Source organism: Peromyscus eremicus, chromosome 9 (genome assembly GCF_949786415.1).
Source record: "Peromyscus eremicus chromosome 9, PerEre_H2_v1, whole genome shotgun sequence".
NCBI lineage: Eukaryota > Metazoa > Chordata > Mammalia > Rodentia > Cricetidae > Peromyscus > Peromyscus eremicus.
In genome coordinates this window covers 65,255,210-65,274,421 of record NC_081425.1, presented here as the reverse complement: position 1 = coordinate 65,274,421, position 19,212 = coordinate 65,255,210, and the positions used below count along the sequence as shown (strand labels likewise).

The following is a 19,212-nucleotide window of genomic DNA, read 5'->3' as shown; positions in this document are numbered from 1 at the left end:
GCACCACATGTGTATGTGCTTTGTATCAAGATTGGAGGCAAGTCTACTAACCAGACAAGGCTAAAACAATGTCTGGAGTTGGCTTGGGAGGTAAAATCTTTCGTGTTGCCAACAAGTCACAAGACCCTAGTGCCACTAACTTCCCTTGGTTTTCAAGAATTAAATCAATTATTATACCATCTCATCATAGATTCTGATGTTCTACGAGAGTAAAACTTAATGTATTTATAATTAAACTTCAAATGCTGAATCTTTTTAGTGTATTTTCAGGACTTTTTATATTATGTAGTACATAATTGTTTCTATAGTTTTGTGCTTACTGTGATTACTATGTAGCATGTATGTGCCATTACTGATACATGCATGTATTATATGATTTGTGAGTGTTATATAGTGTGTGATTATTTTATCTGTACTCTGTGTGTGTGTGTGTGTGTGTGTGTGTGTGTGTGTGTGTGAGAGAGAGAGAGAGAGAGAGAGAGAGACAGAGACAGAGAGACAGAGAGAGACAGAGATAGAGATAGATCTGGTCTTACTTAGTGCAGTGAGATCATTACACAAAAATTCTGTAACTGAAAGTTTACTGCCAGTAAATGTTCTAAAACAAATGGAGCAGTTGATGAAAATGTAACTAGAGGCTCACAGGAACCCAACTCTAAGTTCTTTGCAGCCATGTTCCATATGGGTTACTTCTTTGTTCAAGGAAACTATATATGAAGAGAGTAGCTACCTTAATTGTTGAGGATTGACTGAATTTGTATTCTATATTTAGTTATTTCACCTATCAGTATTAGAGTATGTCTATACAGTACAGGAAGCTGTAATGTTAGCCATAATAGCTGTAAGAATTCTTTTCATAAAAATAGATATATTTTGGTTGTGAGCCTAGCCTTTAACGGCTGAGTCAAAAAAACAAAAAACAAAAACAAAAAAAAATAGATATAAATGAGTCAATTCTTTAACAGTTGAGTTCACTGATACTTAAGAGATCATTGTTTTTATATTTTTTCTTAAAACACTCCTATTCATAGACACTTCTGAAGGTGACACTGCTCTGCAGAATGAATTCCTGCTGCTCGACAGTGTTTAGAGTAGATTCACGTTAACCCTCACAGAGTAAGACTGGTAAACTAGTAGTAGTAACATTTAGTTATACTTCCCCACTTTTTGTGGAAGTAAGTCCCCTTAGGACTTGGAAAACAGACAATGAGCTGGGCTTTATGGCGCATGCCTTTAATTCCTGCGCTTTGGAGGCAAAGACAGGTAGATCTCTGTGAGTTTGAGGCCAGCTTGGTCTGCATACCGAGTTCCAGGCCAGCCAGAGCTACATAGTAAAACCCTGCCTCAAGAAAGAAAAGAAAGAGAGGAAAAGACTAAAGAAAACAGACAATTGGCACTAGGAAGTTATAAAAATTACAAAAATAAAAAATGTTTCTCTTTGCTTCTCTGTAGGGCTCAGCACCACCCCCTTCTCCTACACCAAACAAAGAGATGAAGAACAAAGCAATTCTTTGCAAACCTTTAACAATGACAAAAGCAACTTACTGTAAGCCTCACATGCAGACCAAATCTTGTCAGACAGGTAACTTAGGATCCTTTGAATTGTACCTTCTGCTTAGATGTTACTGAATCAAAATGCATGCTTTTCTAGAGTGAAGGCTACAGATTAGATACCCTGTCCTTTTGATTTCCACCTGTGATTTTTTAAAATTGCCTTGGGAATAAAGCATATTGTTTCAACTACTTATGATCTGTTAATAGCTGATTAAAGGCTTAGAGTATAACTTGTTAAAAACTACACAATTCTATAAAACTTTTCTTGAACTGATAACCTACAATTGCATAGTTCCTGTTGAGAGAACTCTTTCTTTGTGATTATAACAAACATAGTTCTTTTTCCTCCTGGTCATAAAGATATTAAATAATTTAGATGCTTATTTCACATCTGTAGCATTAACTGTTTTTGTTCTTTGTTTCCTTTTGATATTTTGGGAATTCTGTCTTGCTGTATACAGGTTTGCCTTGAATACAATCCTTCTGAGTGCTGGGATTACAGGAGTAGGCTACTGTGCAGCTCAGTGTTCGCTACATTTTAATTGTTTAAGTAAATAAACTGAAGGGAATTGCCAGAACATCTGCTGGATATAGAAGTATATTTTTAAATATATATATTTTCCTTCCATTTTTTAAAAAGTGTAAGTTGTGTGTGTTCTAAGTTAGAACAGATGTTGCAGGAAACAACAAAGTTTTACTCTTTGAAGTTTATTAAATCTTACAGAAACTAGAAATCTCTCTCTCTCTCTTTTTTTTTTTTTTGTTCTCTAAGATAGGGTTTCTCTGTATAACAGCTCTGGCTGTCCTGGAACTTGCTTTGTAGACCAGGCTGGCCTTGAACTTGTAGAGATCCTGCCTCTGCCTCCCAAGTGCTGGGATTAAAGGCAAGAGCCACCACCACCTGGCTGGAAATTTCTTTTAAGTGAGTGCAAAGTTATTTTCCCTTGTCCAGTTAAGTTTATTATGAAACCAAGCAACCAAAGAAACAAAAAAACCACTGTGAAAAGTCATGCTTGGTGGTTATATGCTTTTAATTGCACTTCTGTGGAGGCAGAGACAGGAGGATCTCTATGAGTTTAAGGCTAGCTTGATCTACAAAGCAAGTTTATAAAAACAAAATGCCATTATCATGGCTCATACCTGTAATCCCAGGATGTAGGAGGCTGTGGCAGGAGGATTGCCGTGAGTTCAAGGCTAGCATGTATAACAGTGTGAGATTATGTCTCAAAGTAAAACACATGTTCTTCTTTGCCTGTGTCTTGTTTTTCAGATGAGAATTGGAAGACAGAGTATGTCCCAGTGCCTATCCCTGTACCTGTTTATGTCCCCGTGCCTATGCACATGTACAGCCAGAATATTCCTGTCCCTACCACAGTTCCTGTTCCTGTGCGTGAGATTTTACCCTTGCATTCTAGTTTTTGCAAGCAGTTTGGAAACTTATTTTACTGGCTTGGTAATGCTGGAGAAGCTGTACTATTTACAGTTCCTGTGACAAAAATGACTTCATGGACAGAGGAGCTTTATTTTGGGTCATGATTTAGGAGGGAGGACATGGAGGCAAAAGCATGAGGGAGCTGCTGGCCTTACTGCATCTGCAGTCAGGAAGCAGACCGGAAGAGGTAGGGCTAGGTTATAAAACCTCAAAGCCTATCCCAAGTGACCCATTTCCTCCAAAGAGGTTCCACAGTCTTCCAACACAGCACCAGCAGCTGGGGACCAAGTGTTCAAACACATGAGCATATGAAGAGCAGTTGACATGTACACCCAACAGAGGCCATCTTTTCTATTCTTCCACAGTTAGATTTTGTCAGTGTCCTGTTACCATAATAATGCTCTTTATTTGTATGTATGGTCATCCCAGAGAGTTAAGTTGAGCAGATGGGTGTACGTGCTGTACCAATACTATATTTTATATTTGAATTCATCTTCAAAGGAAATGTTTTGTTGAAACCATAAGATTTAGAACTGAAACAGACTAGAAGTTTGTTATCTATCTATCTGTCTATCTATCTATCTATCTGTCTATCTATCTATCTATCTATCTATCTATCGACTAGTCATGTATACAATGTTCTGCCTGCACGTATACCTGCACTCCAGAAGAGGGCACCTCTCATTAATAGATGATTGTGAGCCACCATGTAGTTGCTGGGAATTGAACTCAGGACCTCTGGAAGAGCAGCCAGTGCTCTCAACTTGGGAGCCATCTCTCCAGCCCAACTAGAGGTTCTTAAAATGTTCACTTCGTCACAAATCACCTGTAATATGTAGAATACTGTATTTGAGCTTGGCTTATTTTTCCTAAATTTTTATGTTTTAAAGTATCTGTATTCTGGGATTTCCTTGCCATAGTACTCATCTTAGTTTTGATATGCATTCTTGTCAAACATTTTCTTCAATAATGTATTTATATAGTAATAGATTATGCATTTAATTTGGGGAAATACCTTGTATTGTTTATTATACCTAACATTAAATGCTTTGATTAATTAGGTGCCCGTTCCTGTGTTTCTGCCTGCTCCATTGGACAGCAGTGAGAAGATTCCTTCCACAGTTGAGGACCTAAAAAGCAAAGTTTCTTCAGATCCACTTGATACAGAATTGCTTACAATGACAGATATGATGACTGAAGATGAGGGGAAAACAGAGTCATCAAACATCAACAGTGAGCCAATAAGTCAATAAGTGGTTTGGTGGATGGGTTCTATATATTGTCATTATTACAGTACTTAACGGCGTATCCTGTAGGGAAACTTAATATGAGGCTAGGAGAAAGAATTATAGCAGAAATATATTTTATATTAAGAGATACACACTTTGGCCCCCAGCACTCACATGCTTACATCTGTCTAATTTAGTTCCAGAGGGTCTCATGCCCTCTTCTGGCTTTCACAGGCATAAGACATGTAAGTGGTGCACAGATACACATGCAAAACACCTGTACACATAAAACAATAATAAATATTAAAGAGAGATACATACCATGCCTTGAGCCAAGTGTGCTCTAATTCTAAGCTTGATCTCTACTGAAATGATTTGTTCCATTTTTGTTTTATCTTGAGATGGGAGTCTTGGTATGTTCCCTGGGCAACAAACTTGGGATCAAGAGGTCTTTCAGCCTCATCATCTCAAATAGATAAGATTATTTTTGCCTACCACCACACACAGACTTATGCTCTCAAAAAAAAAAAAAAAATCAAACATTTTTTAAAAGATTTATTTATAAGTATGAGAGTTGTGCCACTTTTATGCCTGGTTTACCTGTGGAGTTCAGAAGATACCATTGTGTCCTTTGGAAACTAGGCTTGTGCCTATAACCCTAGTGAATGGAGACAGTAGAGTAAGGAGGATAGGTGGACCCAGTAAACAACAACAACAACAAATAACCATCCACCTCTGTTTCCACATGCATGCTCATCTATGTGGAAATACATACGTCATGCTAGCAAGGACATAGGTGTCTTTGTCTGTCTCTCTCACACACCCACACCCACACAGAAAAATACGTAGGAATTATCTTAGTGTTATAACATTTATTTACTAATTTTTGAAAAGGGACAGCCAGAATGTATAAGATTAAAAATTTCCAATTATAGTTATGAATTTTATAGTAGCTTTCATATTAAGATTGGTATGTACTTTTTCCTTTGGCAGATTAAGTATACAGATACTGTTGAGTTTTTTGAAAGTTTTATATCTAATGAAATTATTATTGTTTTGTTACAGGTGTAATTATTGAGAGTGACATAATTGGCTCAGATCTCACAAAGAACTCTGACCCAGATATACAATCCAGTATGCCTGATGTACCATATGAGCCAGATTTGGATATTGAAATAGATTTCCCCAGAGGTACTTAAATGCTACTTTATCATTGTTAAATCAAATTGTAGAGCTGTATTTAAAATAGTTTGATCATCAATGTTAATGTCATTACCCATTGTCTCCATACTTGTCTCTTTTTTCTGTGTGGTTTTTTTTTTGTGGTGGGTATGTGGGGATGTGCTTTTCTACTTAGCTATATCCTTCATCCTCTGCTTTTCCTTTCCCAACTACAACTTAATTTATTCCAGGAACTTTAGACACTAGAGAAGAATACGATACTTGTTTCTTTTTAATTCAAAGGTATTGATAGTGTTGAGGTAGAGGTAGTGATCAAGATAGAATTTGCTCTATATTCTAGGCTAGCCTCCAACTCACCTCAGTCCTTGTCTCAGCCTCTCTAATGCTGGGATTGTAGGCACGTCAGCATGTCTTCTAGCTTGGTAGCATTTTTCTTAATGTTTTGAAAGTTAAATTCACATTTGAATGAAAAAAGTGTATTCAGTTATTTTTTTTAAAAAGACACACTCCATGGCTTCTGGGCTGCTTAGCTAAGAACAAGTGTGGAAATGTATCCTGTCTGAACATCTTGGCATACTTCTACAGCCCAGCAATTGAACAATGTAGGCAGAATTAGAGTAAAAGGGCTGCCCCTGCTATGTATCAAGTTCTGGGGTCAGCCTGGTCTAATGAGGACTTGTTTCAAAATAAAGAACAGGAGTGTTTCAAAAGCCTCATGTGATAGTGCATACCTGTAGTCCTGCTACTGAGGCAGGAGGATTACAAATTGGGGACTCTATAAAGTGAATTCTAGACCTTAAACAGAGAGAGATGAATGTGTTTCTTTTTTTTCATTTTCCCCCTAATTTATCAATTTCCATTGAGTGATGTGTAAAGCATTCCATGAAAAAGACTTAGTAGATTAAACTGAATTGGCACTTTGCATCTTCTAAGTTTTTAGTTGTTTGCTTTTTCTAGTATCATATAGTTCTATGAAATTTCTGTATTGATACTTGTTACATATGTTTTTTAGTAGTATGAACAGAGTTTATCAAAACTCAGACTATGTTAAGTATGATAAGTCTTCTACTCCCTAGCCTACCTCAAACTTACTCATTCATGCCATGTGACTGTTTCTTTACATGCTGTGTTCATGTAGCATAAGCCAGTACTGTTCTATTAAAAAAAACTTTTTTTTCTAACTTGTCAGCTGCGGAGGAGCTTGATATGGAAAATGAGTTTTTATTACCACCTGTTTTTGGAGAAGAATATGAGGAGCAGCCCCGACCTCGATCTAAAAAGAAGGTACAGAATTTGTTAATATTTTTATGTCTTGTAGTCACTTCGTATCTCTATAGCAGCATCTCAGATAGAGAAAGATACATTGGTGATTTCTTATGATATAGGAAGAGAGATGTTAAAATGTATCTCAATACAAAGTCAAAATAGAAAATAGTTGACTTAAAAAGGAAATTCAACTCTGACAGTAATAGAGTATTTTCTGAGTGAGCATGGTGGCACATAATTGTAATCACTGGTGAGGCTGAGGTGAGAAGATTGTCTAAAAAAGGAAAGGAGAAGGGGGAGGTGTTGATGATTTTCAAGGGATTAATTTTTTTCATCATTATTTTTGATGAGGTTTATTAATATAGAGGTATAATTTATTCTTAAGCATGCCAGTACAGAAAGAAAGACATGTTGGGAACTGGGGATGTAGCCCAGTGGTAGAATGCTTACCTGCCATACAGGAAGCCCTGGGTTTGATCACCAAAACTACATAAACTGGGTGTGATGGTACATGCCTGTAATTCTAGTAGGAAATTAGAAGCTAGAGGATCAGAGGTTCCAGGCTAGCTTGGGATAAATGTCACACAGTTTCACATATCACAAAACAAACCAAAATAACACAGCAAAACAACAAACAATAAAGAAACAAGATATGTACTAGACAATTTGATCATTCAGATGTATAGAATCTAAATTTGTTTAATATTCTATCCACAACTTTCTGTTTTTGACTTCCAACATAAGGCAAGATCAAAAGACATTGTAAGAAAGTGGCTTTCCTAGATTTGTCTCGAAAGAAAGAAAGAACTGAAAAAGGGAGGGAGTATCCACAGTAGGCTAAAAGTGAGCTCTTATTTGACACCATACACAGCCATTGACTCAAATGGGTCATAGTATTAAATGTTAAAGCTAAAAGTATAAACTGTTAGGTCTAAGTCTTCATGACCTTGTAGGCATAGTGAGTTTGAGACCACCTGAGCTAGATAAGATACTGTTTCTCCAAACAACCTCACCACCCAACATTAAACGGAAGGGACTTGGGCTGTGACTGAATGACAGATGCTTGCGTAGCATGTGCGTGCTCCTGGGTTTGATCTCTGCACTAATAAGAAAGGAAACACAGTGAAAACCAAGGAAAGAGGTGTTTTGTTTTGTTTTGTTTTTGATTTTGGCTTTTCAAGACAGCGTTTCTCTTTGTAGTCCTAGCTGTCCTGGAACTCATTTTGTAGACCAGGCTGGTCTTTAACTCAGATATCTGCTTGCCTCTGCCTCTGCCTCACAAGTGCTGAGATTAAGAGTAAATTTCTTATATGTTGAAGTTATTAAAAAGTTCTTCAGTCTCAAGTTGATATTTAGAATCAGCTTCCTTTTTTTTTTTTTTTTTTGAGACAGGGTTGAATCAGCTTCCTTCTATTATTACTATTATTTTTTATTTTTTAAAGATTTATTTACTTATTGTGTATACAGTGTTCTGCCTGCCAGAAGAGGGCGCCATATCTCATTACAAATGGTTGTGAGTCACCATGTGGTTGCTGGGAATTGAACTCAGGACCTTTGGAAGAACAGCCAGTGCTCTTAACTGCTGAGCCATCTCTCCAGCCCTATTATTATTATTATTACTACTACTACTACTACTACTACTATATTATTGTTTGTCTTACTTTTTCATTAATTCTGATTTTATTATACAAAATAATTTGTATAGAAACATTTATGTAGTTAGATTTCAAGAAGTAGTATGGATAACTTTCATCAGTTCTCAGAATGTCAGCCAGTTCTAACACAAATACAGTTCTCTTTTAGTTGCCTTTCTTTAAAGATAGCTTGTATAGAATTCATGGAATAATGTAGACTTAAAGTATTTACAGTGCTTTTTTTATTGCCAGGGTACCAAGAGAAAAGCTGTATCAGGATACCAGTCTCATGATGATAGTTCTGACAATTCAGAATGCAGCTTTCCTTTCAAGTATACATATGGTGTAAATGCATGGAAACATTGGGTCAAAACTAGGCAGCTTGATGAAGATCTTCTGGTATTAGATGAGCTAAAATCCCGTAAGTGTTTTGATTTTGTTATCCTAAGTTTTGTTTAAAAATAGCTTTCTGTAGTTAGTCACTTTTAATATTTTTCTTTAAGATTTACTATCTTAATTTTTCCCCCCAAGGATTTATTATTTAATGTGCATGAGTGTTTTGCCTGCATGCCTAGTGCCCACCAAGGCCAGAGAAGGTATTGGATTCACTGGAACTGAAGTTACGACAGTTGTGAGCTGCCATGTGGGTGCTGGGAATCAACCTGAATCCTGTGGAAGAGCAGTCATTACTCTTAATCGCTTACTCTCCAACCTCAGGATTTAATTTTATTTATGTCTGTATGTGTATGTCTGTGAATGTATTCCATGTGTGTATGAGTGCCCGTGTAAGCCAAAAGAGGGCATCAGAGTTAAAGCTGGAGTTAAAAGGCAGTTATGAGCTGCCTAATATGGGTGCAGAGACATAACAGTTACTTATTATTTTATTTTATTTTTTAGCTAAATCAGTAAAGTTAAAAGAAGATCTACTCTCTCATACCACAGCTGAGCTCAACTATGGGCTAGCCCATTTTGTCAATGAGATCCGACGACCAAATGGAGAGAATTATGCACCCGACAGCATCTATTACCTCTGCCTTGGTATACAGGAGGTAAGCTTTTGAATATAATATTATTAAGAAAAGCTATGGTAGAGTTTGTAGATATAAATGTATGTCTGAAAATTTAAGGATTGTTTTCGGGAACTTTGAAAAAGTTTTTATTCAACTTACGTGTGTATGCATGTATGCACATGTGTATGTGGGTGCCCACAGATGCCTTGGAGCTGGTGTTTACAACTTGTGACCTGCCTGATGGCGGTGCTAGTATCTGAACTCTGATCTTCATGATTGAGCAGTGCTCTTGGGTGAGCCATTTCTTCAGTTTCAGGTTTCTGGAGTTTCTATTGGCTTACCAAGAAAGGTAAAATTTAATCTCTTTGGAAATACCTAGGGTATATAAAAGATTTTCCTAGATATTATGCTTTTCTGTAACATAGTACATATGTTCCTTACACCTTCAAGTTCTCTAGAACTGTGTATCAAAACAAAAACAATTGACAACCTCGCTCCCTCCCTCTTTTTTTTTTTTTTTTTTTAAAAAACCAAAACCGGGTCTCATGGTATAGCTCTGGCTGACCTGGGACTTACAGAAACCCACCTGCCTCTGCCTCCTACCTGCTGGAATTAGCACATGCACCACCATCCCTAGCCTCATGCATCTTTTGTGAGGAGTCTTAACAATTAGTTGTGTGTTTGGGGATGACACCACTTTTTAGTAGTTGCAAGTAAATGAATTCATAGACTGTTAGCTACAGAATTCCCTTTAAGTTGCTGATGTTTCTATGTAAGTACAGGGTATAAGTATATTACCTGGACCACACTAGCAATGCTAAGCAACTGTACATGCCCTTTGTTTCAAGAGACATTATGTTTGACTATGCAGATGAAAAGATTTGCGTGTAAAACAGAACATGGGTTCAGTGGGAAAGGAGAGAAAGTTTTAGGCTTTTCTTGTTATTTTAATCCAGTTCTATATTTTTGTTGTTTTTTAGTCTATATGAAATTTTATTTAAAAGCACCTTCCGAAAAATATCTTAAAATAAGCTTCTAGTTTTTTTTGTTGTTTGATTGCTTAGTTTTGAGGTTTTGTTGTTGTTTTAATAATATTTTCATTCTTTCAGAATTTCATGGTATATCCTGATAGATTTCTCTCTCTTCCAACTCCTTAGATAGTAGTAACTTGACATCATTCCAGAATTTCTTCTAGGATTTTACCTTTGAGTATTTTATAGGTAGGAATATAGTAAGATTTTGTTTTAAAGCTTTGCACTATGTTTATAAATTTAAGAAAGAGTAGAGCAGTGGCCTGTGTAGTTAATTTAAGTTCTATACAAATGAGTAGTTTTAAGAAATTACTAAATTACATACAACCAATTTTCTTTTATTCATGAGGCTTTAAGACTGCATTATTTATATACTATAAAAATATTTAGCCGGGCAGTGGTGGCACATGCCTTTAATCCTAGCACTCAGGAGGCAGAGACAGGCGGATCTCTGAGTTCAAGGCCAGCCTGGTCTACAGAGTGAGTTCCAGGATAATCTCCAAAGCTACACAGAGAAACCCTGTCTTGACAAAAACCAAACAAAAAGAAATATTTATGAAGTTTTGCTAATCCTTTATTTTAATTTTTCTGTTTACTGGACTTTGGCATGGTTTGGAAATTGACATACTTCTGTTGATAAATTACATTTATTAACTACTAGTAGTTGATTTTCTATGTACCCGTGCTAAGTGTTGGATGCACCTACCATTATTTTTGCCTTGTTCTGATGAGGAGAGGTGTGTTACATAGGAGCTTGTCCAAGTTATGTAGCTCATAAGTTTGAATCTGGGCTGAGTATAGTAGCACAGTACTTGGGGGAGACTAAGGCAGGTATGCTCATGAGTGGTGAGGTCAGCCTGGGCTACGTAGCAAGACCTTGTTTCAAAAAACAGAAAAAAAAAAAAAAACCAAAACCCAAAAAATGGAAAACAAAAATCAAAAACAAAAACACAACAACAAAAGAAAATCAAGTAGAATTGATTAGTTTGACTTATGAAATCAGTATAAACGAGGCATAGTACATCATACATGCTAGCATATGTGAGGCAGGAGGGTTGTGAGTTTGAGGCCAGCATGGGCTGTGAGGGAGAATAGTAAGGGAGGACATTATGATATGGTTTGCACAAGGATTTAAAATATTTATGATGCTCTACTCAAGGAGTATTTGTAGCACAGTTCTGGGACAAAGTAATTATACCTAAGTATCTCAGTAAGGTCTAACAGTGGGGCGAGGAGCTGGCTCAGTGGGTAAAATGCTTGCAGTACCAGCATGAGGACCTGAGTTTGGATCCCCAGCACCCATGTAAAAAGCCAGGTGTGGTGGTGTTTGCTTGTAATCCCAATGCTAGGACGGGGGAGACAGGAGGCTCCCTAGGGCTTTCTCGCCAGGAAGTCTACCTGAATCAGAGAGCTCCATGTTCAGTGAGAGACGCTTGTCGCAAAAATGTAGAGAAGTAATTAAGGAAGATACTCAGTGTTTACCTCTGGCCTCCACATGTGTGTGCTCACACAAGCATGTGTTACACAAGTGTATACACAGCATGAGAGACTTTTTAAATTGAAATACAGGTAGAAATTTCCTAGACAGGATGAGAGGAGAATGGTATCCCTAGAAAACAGAGTCAGGCAGTTTCCCAGGAACCATTTTTAACATGGCTGGATATCAGGTGTGAAGTGTAAGTGATGGTGAAGTCATACCATAAAGGGCCTGGGTTCTTCTATAACTTGTTTAGTTTTCAGGTAAAAAGATTGTTTTTGTTTTGATTTCTGCTATTTTGGAAATAATGCCCAGGTGCTTGAGCAACTAGGCAGGTGTTCCTCTCTTGTGGTGTAACCCTGGTTAGGTTCTTAGCATTTTCAAAAGCGCAACCATGTACACATGTATGCACACTTTTTTTTGGCAGAAAGCTCAGGCAGCCAGCTCCTCAGTGTTTTCCTTTAATCATTAATTATTCTTTAAAATGTCTATTTTTCTCCATGTGTGATATAAACTATAGTCATTTTGTATTTTGTCTGACAGACTAATGAGTGTGGGTGTGATTTTGTGTGTGTGTGTGTGTGTGTGTGTGTGTGTGAGAGAGAGAGAGAGAGAGAGAGAGAGAGAGAGAGAGAGAGAGGGAGAGAGAGAGGGAGAGGGAGAGGTGGGGGAAGCATGTGTGTGCCACACTGCACAGCTGGCAGTCAGAGGACAACATTGTAGAGTGGGTTCTGAGAACCTTACTTGGTTATCAGGCTTTTGCATGGCAAATGCTTTACCTGCTTAAGCCATTTCTATGGCCCCATATTGATGATTCTTATGTAGTTTTTACATTCAGGATTTTGTGTTATGCTTTCCAGCTTTTCATGTTTTAAGCAATAGTTACTTGGTAGTTTATACTTTTTCAGTTTGTACACACATACCCAAGGCCAATAATTTCTTGTGTTTTATTAGAATCCTTGCTTTTCTTAAACATAAAACTTTTTCTTAAGAAATGAAAAGCGTAATACATTCACTGTTTATAATTAGCTGGTTTTCCTTCAATAATTTTTTTGTAGTACTTATGTGGTAGTAATCGAAAGGACAACATATTTATTGATCCAGGATACCAGATGTTTGAGCAAGAATTGAATAAAATACTCCGAAGTTGGCAACCAAGCATTCTTCCAGATGGTAATGCTGTTTTAAATATGTGTTGATAGTTGATAATGGAATTTTTACTTTTACAGAAAGTATGTTAAGTATAATTAGGAAATAATCCAAATTAGGATGTATGAACTTGTGCTCAAGAGCTCATTTGCAAATAAACATAATCAGTAACTAATGTTTGTGAAGAACTTCATAAAGCCTGTGACCTACTTTATTTGGAGTGCAAAGCTAGATATTTATGTCTTAAGACCTACAATATATAGATTCTGATATGAAGAAAATGTATTTGATTATGAGAATCACATGTTTTCAAGAATTATACAGATTTTAATTATTTTCTGATGTCCTACTAAAGGACAGGAGCAAGCATCCTGTACCTTATTCTGTGGATGGTGGTTCCACAGACTGTTTCCCAACCCTTATATTGTTAAAAGAGTTAATATGTAATTAAGGTTCATTCACATTGACCCAATGTGAATAGTGGATTGGCATAGGGCTGTTGTAAATTCACTTCTATTTCTAGATGGTTAAATTAAAACTGTTGTATTTATAATTCTTTTAAAATAGTTCTCTCTATTTAAGGTTCAATATTCTCTCGAGTTGAAGAAGACTATCTCTGGAGGATAAAACAGCTAGGATCACACTCTCCAGTAGCTCTTTTGAACACCTTATTCTACTTTAACACTAAGTATTTTGGCCTGAAAACAGTGGAGCAACACTTAAGACTTTCCTTTGGCACCGTGTTTAGGCATTGGAAAAAAAATCCTTTAACGATGGAAAATAAAGCATGTCTTCGGTATCAGGTGTCTTCCTTATGTGGAACAGATAATGAAGGTAGTGTAACTTCTTTTAAAATCAACATTTATCTTTATTTTCTGTGTATGAATGTGTTTTGCCTGCATGAATGTATGTGTGCACCACATATGTGCAGTGTTCGAGGGTGCCATAAGATGGTGTCAGATACCCTGGAACTGGAGGTATGAATGGTTGTGAGCCACCATGCAGGTTCTGGGAACTGAACCCAGGTCTTCTGCAAGAGCAAATCAGTGCTCTTAACCTGTGAGCCATCACTGGTCCTGATAGTATATAGCCTTTCTATTTGGAGATTATCTGTGGTGGGAATATTCAAAGTTTTTCTTATTAAATCCACTTCATTAAGCCCTATTCATTAAGAGCCTAAAGACAATTGTTTTCATAAAACAAAATGTGCCTTTCCTTTTTTTTTTTTTTGGAGACACGGTCTCACTTATGTATCCTTGGCTAGTCTGGAACGCCCTGTGCAGACTAGGATGGCCTCAAACTCCTAGATATCCATCTGCCTCTGCCTTCAAACTGTATCTTCTTAAAATGTCTTATTTCTTTTGTTGGTTTTTTTTTTTTTTTGATATCAGATTTCTAATTCAGACTGGCCTTAAATCATGTAGCAAAGAATGACCTTGGAACTGTGGTCCTTCTTCCTTTGCTGACTATAGGCATGAACCATTATACCTGTTTTTATGCTGAGCTGGGGTTCATACTTGGGCATTCGACATACTAGGCAAGCATTCTACCAACTGAGCTATATTCTCAGCCTCTCAGTTCCTTTGTTGGAAAATTATACATTAAAAGCTACCGCATAGAAAACTCTGAAGGGAACCTAATCCTATGTTGCTATGGATAAATAGTAATGTCTTTACTGAGAATTGGTTTTAGGGGACTGTGGAAGTCTGACCACCTGAATTGGAATTCCTGGAGCCCACATAAAGAGCCAGATACAGTATGGTGCATCTGTAATCTAAGCACTCTATGGGGAGAGGAGAGGCAGAAAGTTCATAGGCCAGCTAGCCTGGAGTATGCAGTGCAGATGTAGAGAGGCCCTGCCTCAGATAGGTGGAAGATAAGGACTGACTTTCAGAAGTCCTCTGACCTTCACATATGTGCTGTGGCTCACTGTGCCCACATTCATACACATACCATACATACACATATACACAAGAAAGAAAAAAAGATTGGTTTTAGGAGGCTTACTTTTGTTATTGTTGCTTTTTAAAGATAAAATTGCTACTGGAAAACGAAAACATGAAGATGATGAGCCAGTATTTGAACAAATTGAAAACACAGCCAACCCTTCTAGATGTCCTGTGAAAATGTTTGAATGCTACTTGTCTAAAAGGTGAACATTAATGATACTTTACTTTTATTTTGTAGTACAGGTGAATTGAACTTGTGACCTCATGCATCCTAGATAAGTGCTCTGTCACTGAGCTGCATCCTCAGCCTGATACTTGACTTTTTAAAATGTTTGTATAAGTTGGTTGAATTTAACACTAATTATGAAGTGATGGCAAGCCGTACAGTGGTGGTGCATGCCTTTAATCCCAGCATTCAGGAGGCAGAGGCAGAAAGCTCTGTGAGTTCAAGGCCAGCCTGGTCTACAGAGTTCCAGGATAGCGAGGGCTACACAGTGAATCCCTGTCTTAAAAAACCAATATGTATTATGAACACACACAAAATGCATGAAGGAAGTGATGGTATTTTATCAATTTTTAAGATTTCTCTCTTGGAATTTTATATTCCAAAGTTATATTCAACTGTTAATTTTAGAGTCTTCTTGTGAAATACCTAGCACACATGCTTTAGGATTGTTCATGTTAAGAGACCACTCTTTGCTAAAAATATCACTCCTGCTGTCATCTTTTATATTAGAGATTAGCGGTTCTGTTGATTGCCGAGCAGGGACATAAACTTTCTGTGTTAGATTTTGGGGTATTTAATATCTCTGTTTTATCTATTTGATTGTCCTACTACAACTAGACAGAGGCCATATACTATATAATAATAAGTTCACAGTACATGGCTTTCTACAAACAGGTTGCTGGCCATTGTTTGTCAGCTCCTAGTGCAAAGGTAGGTGTGTTTAAAAGTAGGTACAGTGGATAGAGATGAAAATAAAATACCTAGATGTGAATGAAAACAGTTTTTTAAAGACATTCTTTGGAAGGTCCCCCAGTTGCATGACTGCTGCATTCCCCTGTCTGAAACTAATAGGCTCTGGGAACTGTTTAAGTGTTGAGGCCCTGTCATATGCTTTCATTTTGAGTGTTTTAAATAAGCACTCTGACTTTCATGAAGTGCAGAGTTGGGTTGTATTTTGTAAACAACTTCTCAAATCATAGTGTGGTTTCCGGGGTGGCTTTGAAGAACTTGTAAACATACGAACTTCACCTCTAGCATGCCCATGTTTCTAACTGTGGTATAAAGGTAGTTTTCTTAAGCTCTATTCTGGAGCATCAATTTAGTTTCATGGATTTCCAGTGTTGGTAACTACTTGCCAGATGGGAATTCCTTTCTCAGTATTGTCTTTTTGGTATTTAATTTTTTTTTTCTGTTGTATAATGCTGTAATGCTTTTTATATGTTGCATATTTTCATCATTTTAAGTCATATTTTTCGCATTTCCTTTTTCCTGAAATGGACATGTACTGTTAAATTAATGCATTTAAGATTATAATTGGCACCATTATAATAATGACTAAAATAATAGTGTATATATTAATGGAGTCTTGGATTCTATGACAATAGGATTTAAATTACAGTAGGGAACTAATCCTTTTATCACAAAAGCTTAGAGAACAGTTTACTGATAAAACATTACTGCAGTTAATGAGGCAGAAAAAAGTGCCGAGCACAGCTGTTGCTGGGGGCTGAGTTGTTCTTGAAAGAAGTAAAGTCAATTGGAATTTTATTGTGTTTTATGAAATTGACCTTTTCTCTTTTCCTCCAAAGTCCACAGAATCTTAATCAGAGAATGGATGTTTTTTATTTGCAACCAGAATGTTCTAGTTCTACAGATAGCCCTGTGTGGTACACATCTACTTCCCTGGACCGGAACACCCTGGAAAATATGCTTGTACGGGTTCTTCTAGTAAAAGATATTTATGATAAAGACAATTATGAACTGGATGAAGACACAGACTGAAAAAGGACCGTTTCAGAAGCAATGGGATAACACAGCATTAGATAGTCATGCTGCTAGATCTTTACAGGAAAACATTTCAAGTTTACTCCTTCTGTTTTGAGTTTTGTAGCAATGTACCCACACTGGGTATCACCATGTAAATAATCTGTGAGTGAAAGTTGCCATTATTCTATGTAGTGGTTTTAGGATACTTAACAAATACATCAAATTCTTTTTTATTATTATTTATTTGATTAGGTATGTTTGTAACTTTTTACATTACAAAATATGAAGAGAATGTGCCATGTATAAGTTTTTCTTGTTGCACTGCTCTCCTGTTGCAAAGCTCCCTCCAAAGGGCGTGCTTTTACTGCGTTCTGACCAGATGGTTGTGTATGGGTAGCACTACTCAAGTTTAGAACTTGCAGTGTCTTTCAAAATTTTTAAAATAAACTGTAAACTAATAGGCTGGGTTTTTTGTTTTGTTTGGGTTTTTTTGTTTGTTTGTTTTATGTTTTAGTTACTGAAGCCTTACCAGGTTGTGTAGAGAGATACCATCTTCTGTACCAAAAATAGACAAGAGAATGCTGTCGATACTGGTGTTCTGTAATGTGAACCTATGCTGGTGAAAACGACTTTATGTTCCCTTTATTAAAACTTAGTGTCCTTTTCTCACTTGTGACTTTCTGCATCACCCCATCAATAAAAAAGTATGTATGTATATATATATAGAGAGAGAGATTATATATATATGTAAGTAGAGAGAGAGAGTGTGTGTAACTTGAAAACAAAATTAAGACATTTCTCTTTGTAAAATGTCTGGTGACAGTGTAAGACTGTTTTCTTTTTCCCTGCCAGCCTTCAGTATATGACACCCTCCACCCCCAAGTGTACAGACCATGCTGCATTACAACTTGCATAGCACTCTCAAGTTTTACCACTCTTAGGAGAATTCTTGTGCCTGCTTCCAAAAGTGACTGATGTTTATGCGGGGCAGAATTATTTTTAGAAATTCCACTCCTGAAATAGTCATTTTAGAAAGTCAAGCTACTTGAAAGGAGATAGTGTCCCACTTTCTCACAAAGATTACCAGTGGAGAATGCTGATTAATCCAGATGATTGAAGGAAAAAAAACTTGTGGATAAAGTCAGTCTCAGAGGAAATCATACTTGATGCTAGATTGTTTGGCTTTGAAATTTTAATTACTTCTTATAGAAGATTACATTTAAAATATCTTTGTGCTTCTGCATAGCAGTCTATCTGTTCACAACTTTTAGATTAAGGAAACTTACTTCATATTATACTTTCTGAAGACTGAGTAAAGTAGTAGCTGAAAATCGTTATTTGGCTGACTCTGTATAGCATGTGTGATGTTACTTTCTTATTCTTAATCCTGAAATCACCATGGTGATATTAGTTTTTAAAATAGTTCTGAGAGAAATTGGCCTGTTTTCCATAGTGAGTAGACAGTATCTACATAGCCCTTGTACATTTCTCTCTCCCTTAGGATAAATTTTAGCACACTAAAGAAATTTTATCAATCACAATTTTGAAGATTTGACATGTATAGCCACTGCTCATTTAAGCAATAACTATCTCAAAAAAAATTCTTTTGGCATGAAAATTTGCAGTGTACTAACTTTTTGTAAGTTTGATTAACTTGAGTCCCTTGGTTTTATATTTGAATCATCAGCCTGACAGTAGCAAATCCAGTACAAGTTACTTTACTAAGATTGATCCCAATTCACCTGTTGAATGAAGCTGAGAACACTTAAAACATAATGCAAATGTTTCTTGGCTTTTCAGCGCTCCTTCTGAAACACTTTTACTAGAAACACATATTGTGACTAAAGGCTGGTTAATCCTAACCATCTTTTATTTCTCAGAGTGGTGCTATAGCCCATCAAAAAGCAATAAACGTATCCACAAATATCACATGTATATTTTACCAAATACCATAAATTTCTGCCGTGGTACTACTAAGCACCGTGTCTTGCTATTTAGTTTTTATCATTTGTACATTTTAGCTTTTCTAAACAGAAATGCCTACAGAAATTTGGTCTTACATGGTAGTGGATTTAGAGCTCGCTTTTGTCTCATGCAATCCAATGATTGATCTACTTGATTCTCAGGGGGAAAGAAAACTATTTTATGACAGCTGTTCTGGGAAATTTATTTCACCTGGAGCACATTTCTTTGGTTCTTGGCTCTCCTTAGTGTGTGGCCATAACCTGCTGCTGAGAGAAAGGACAATGAAATGATGGTTTATTTTTGCTTCTGGTGATATCTGATTATAGACAGCATCTTGTAAA

The 19,212-nt window shown here is 36.7% G+C and overlaps 1 protein-coding gene across 1 annotated transcript in view; it reads left to right on the top strand.

The window, feature by feature from the left end:
* Zmym2 (zinc finger MYM-type containing 2) overlaps positions 1–17,627 on the top strand; it is an 80,709-nt gene extending 63,082 nt beyond the window's left edge. Inside the window, exons 15-25 of the mRNA XM_059273572.1 lie at positions 1,453–1,582; positions 2,825–2,940; positions 4,048–4,219; positions 5,281–5,406; positions 6,587–6,681; positions 8,550–8,718; positions 9,195–9,346; positions 12,874–12,988; positions 13,547–13,798; positions 14,996–15,116; positions 16,729–17,627. Of these exons, the coding sequence (XP_059129555.1) occupies positions 1,453–1,582; positions 2,825–2,940; positions 4,048–4,219; positions 5,281–5,406; positions 6,587–6,681; positions 8,550–8,718; positions 9,195–9,346; positions 12,874–12,988; positions 13,547–13,798; positions 14,996–15,116; positions 16,729–16,921 (1,641 nt within the window). The 3' untranslated portion in view covers positions 16,922–17,627. The remainder of the gene's footprint in view (positions 1–1,452; positions 1,583–2,824; positions 2,941–4,047; positions 4,220–5,280; positions 5,407–6,586; positions 6,682–8,549; positions 8,719–9,194; positions 9,347–12,873; positions 12,989–13,546; positions 13,799–14,995; positions 15,117–16,728) is intronic.
* The last annotated feature ends 1,585 nt before the right edge of the window (positions 17,628–19,212 follow it).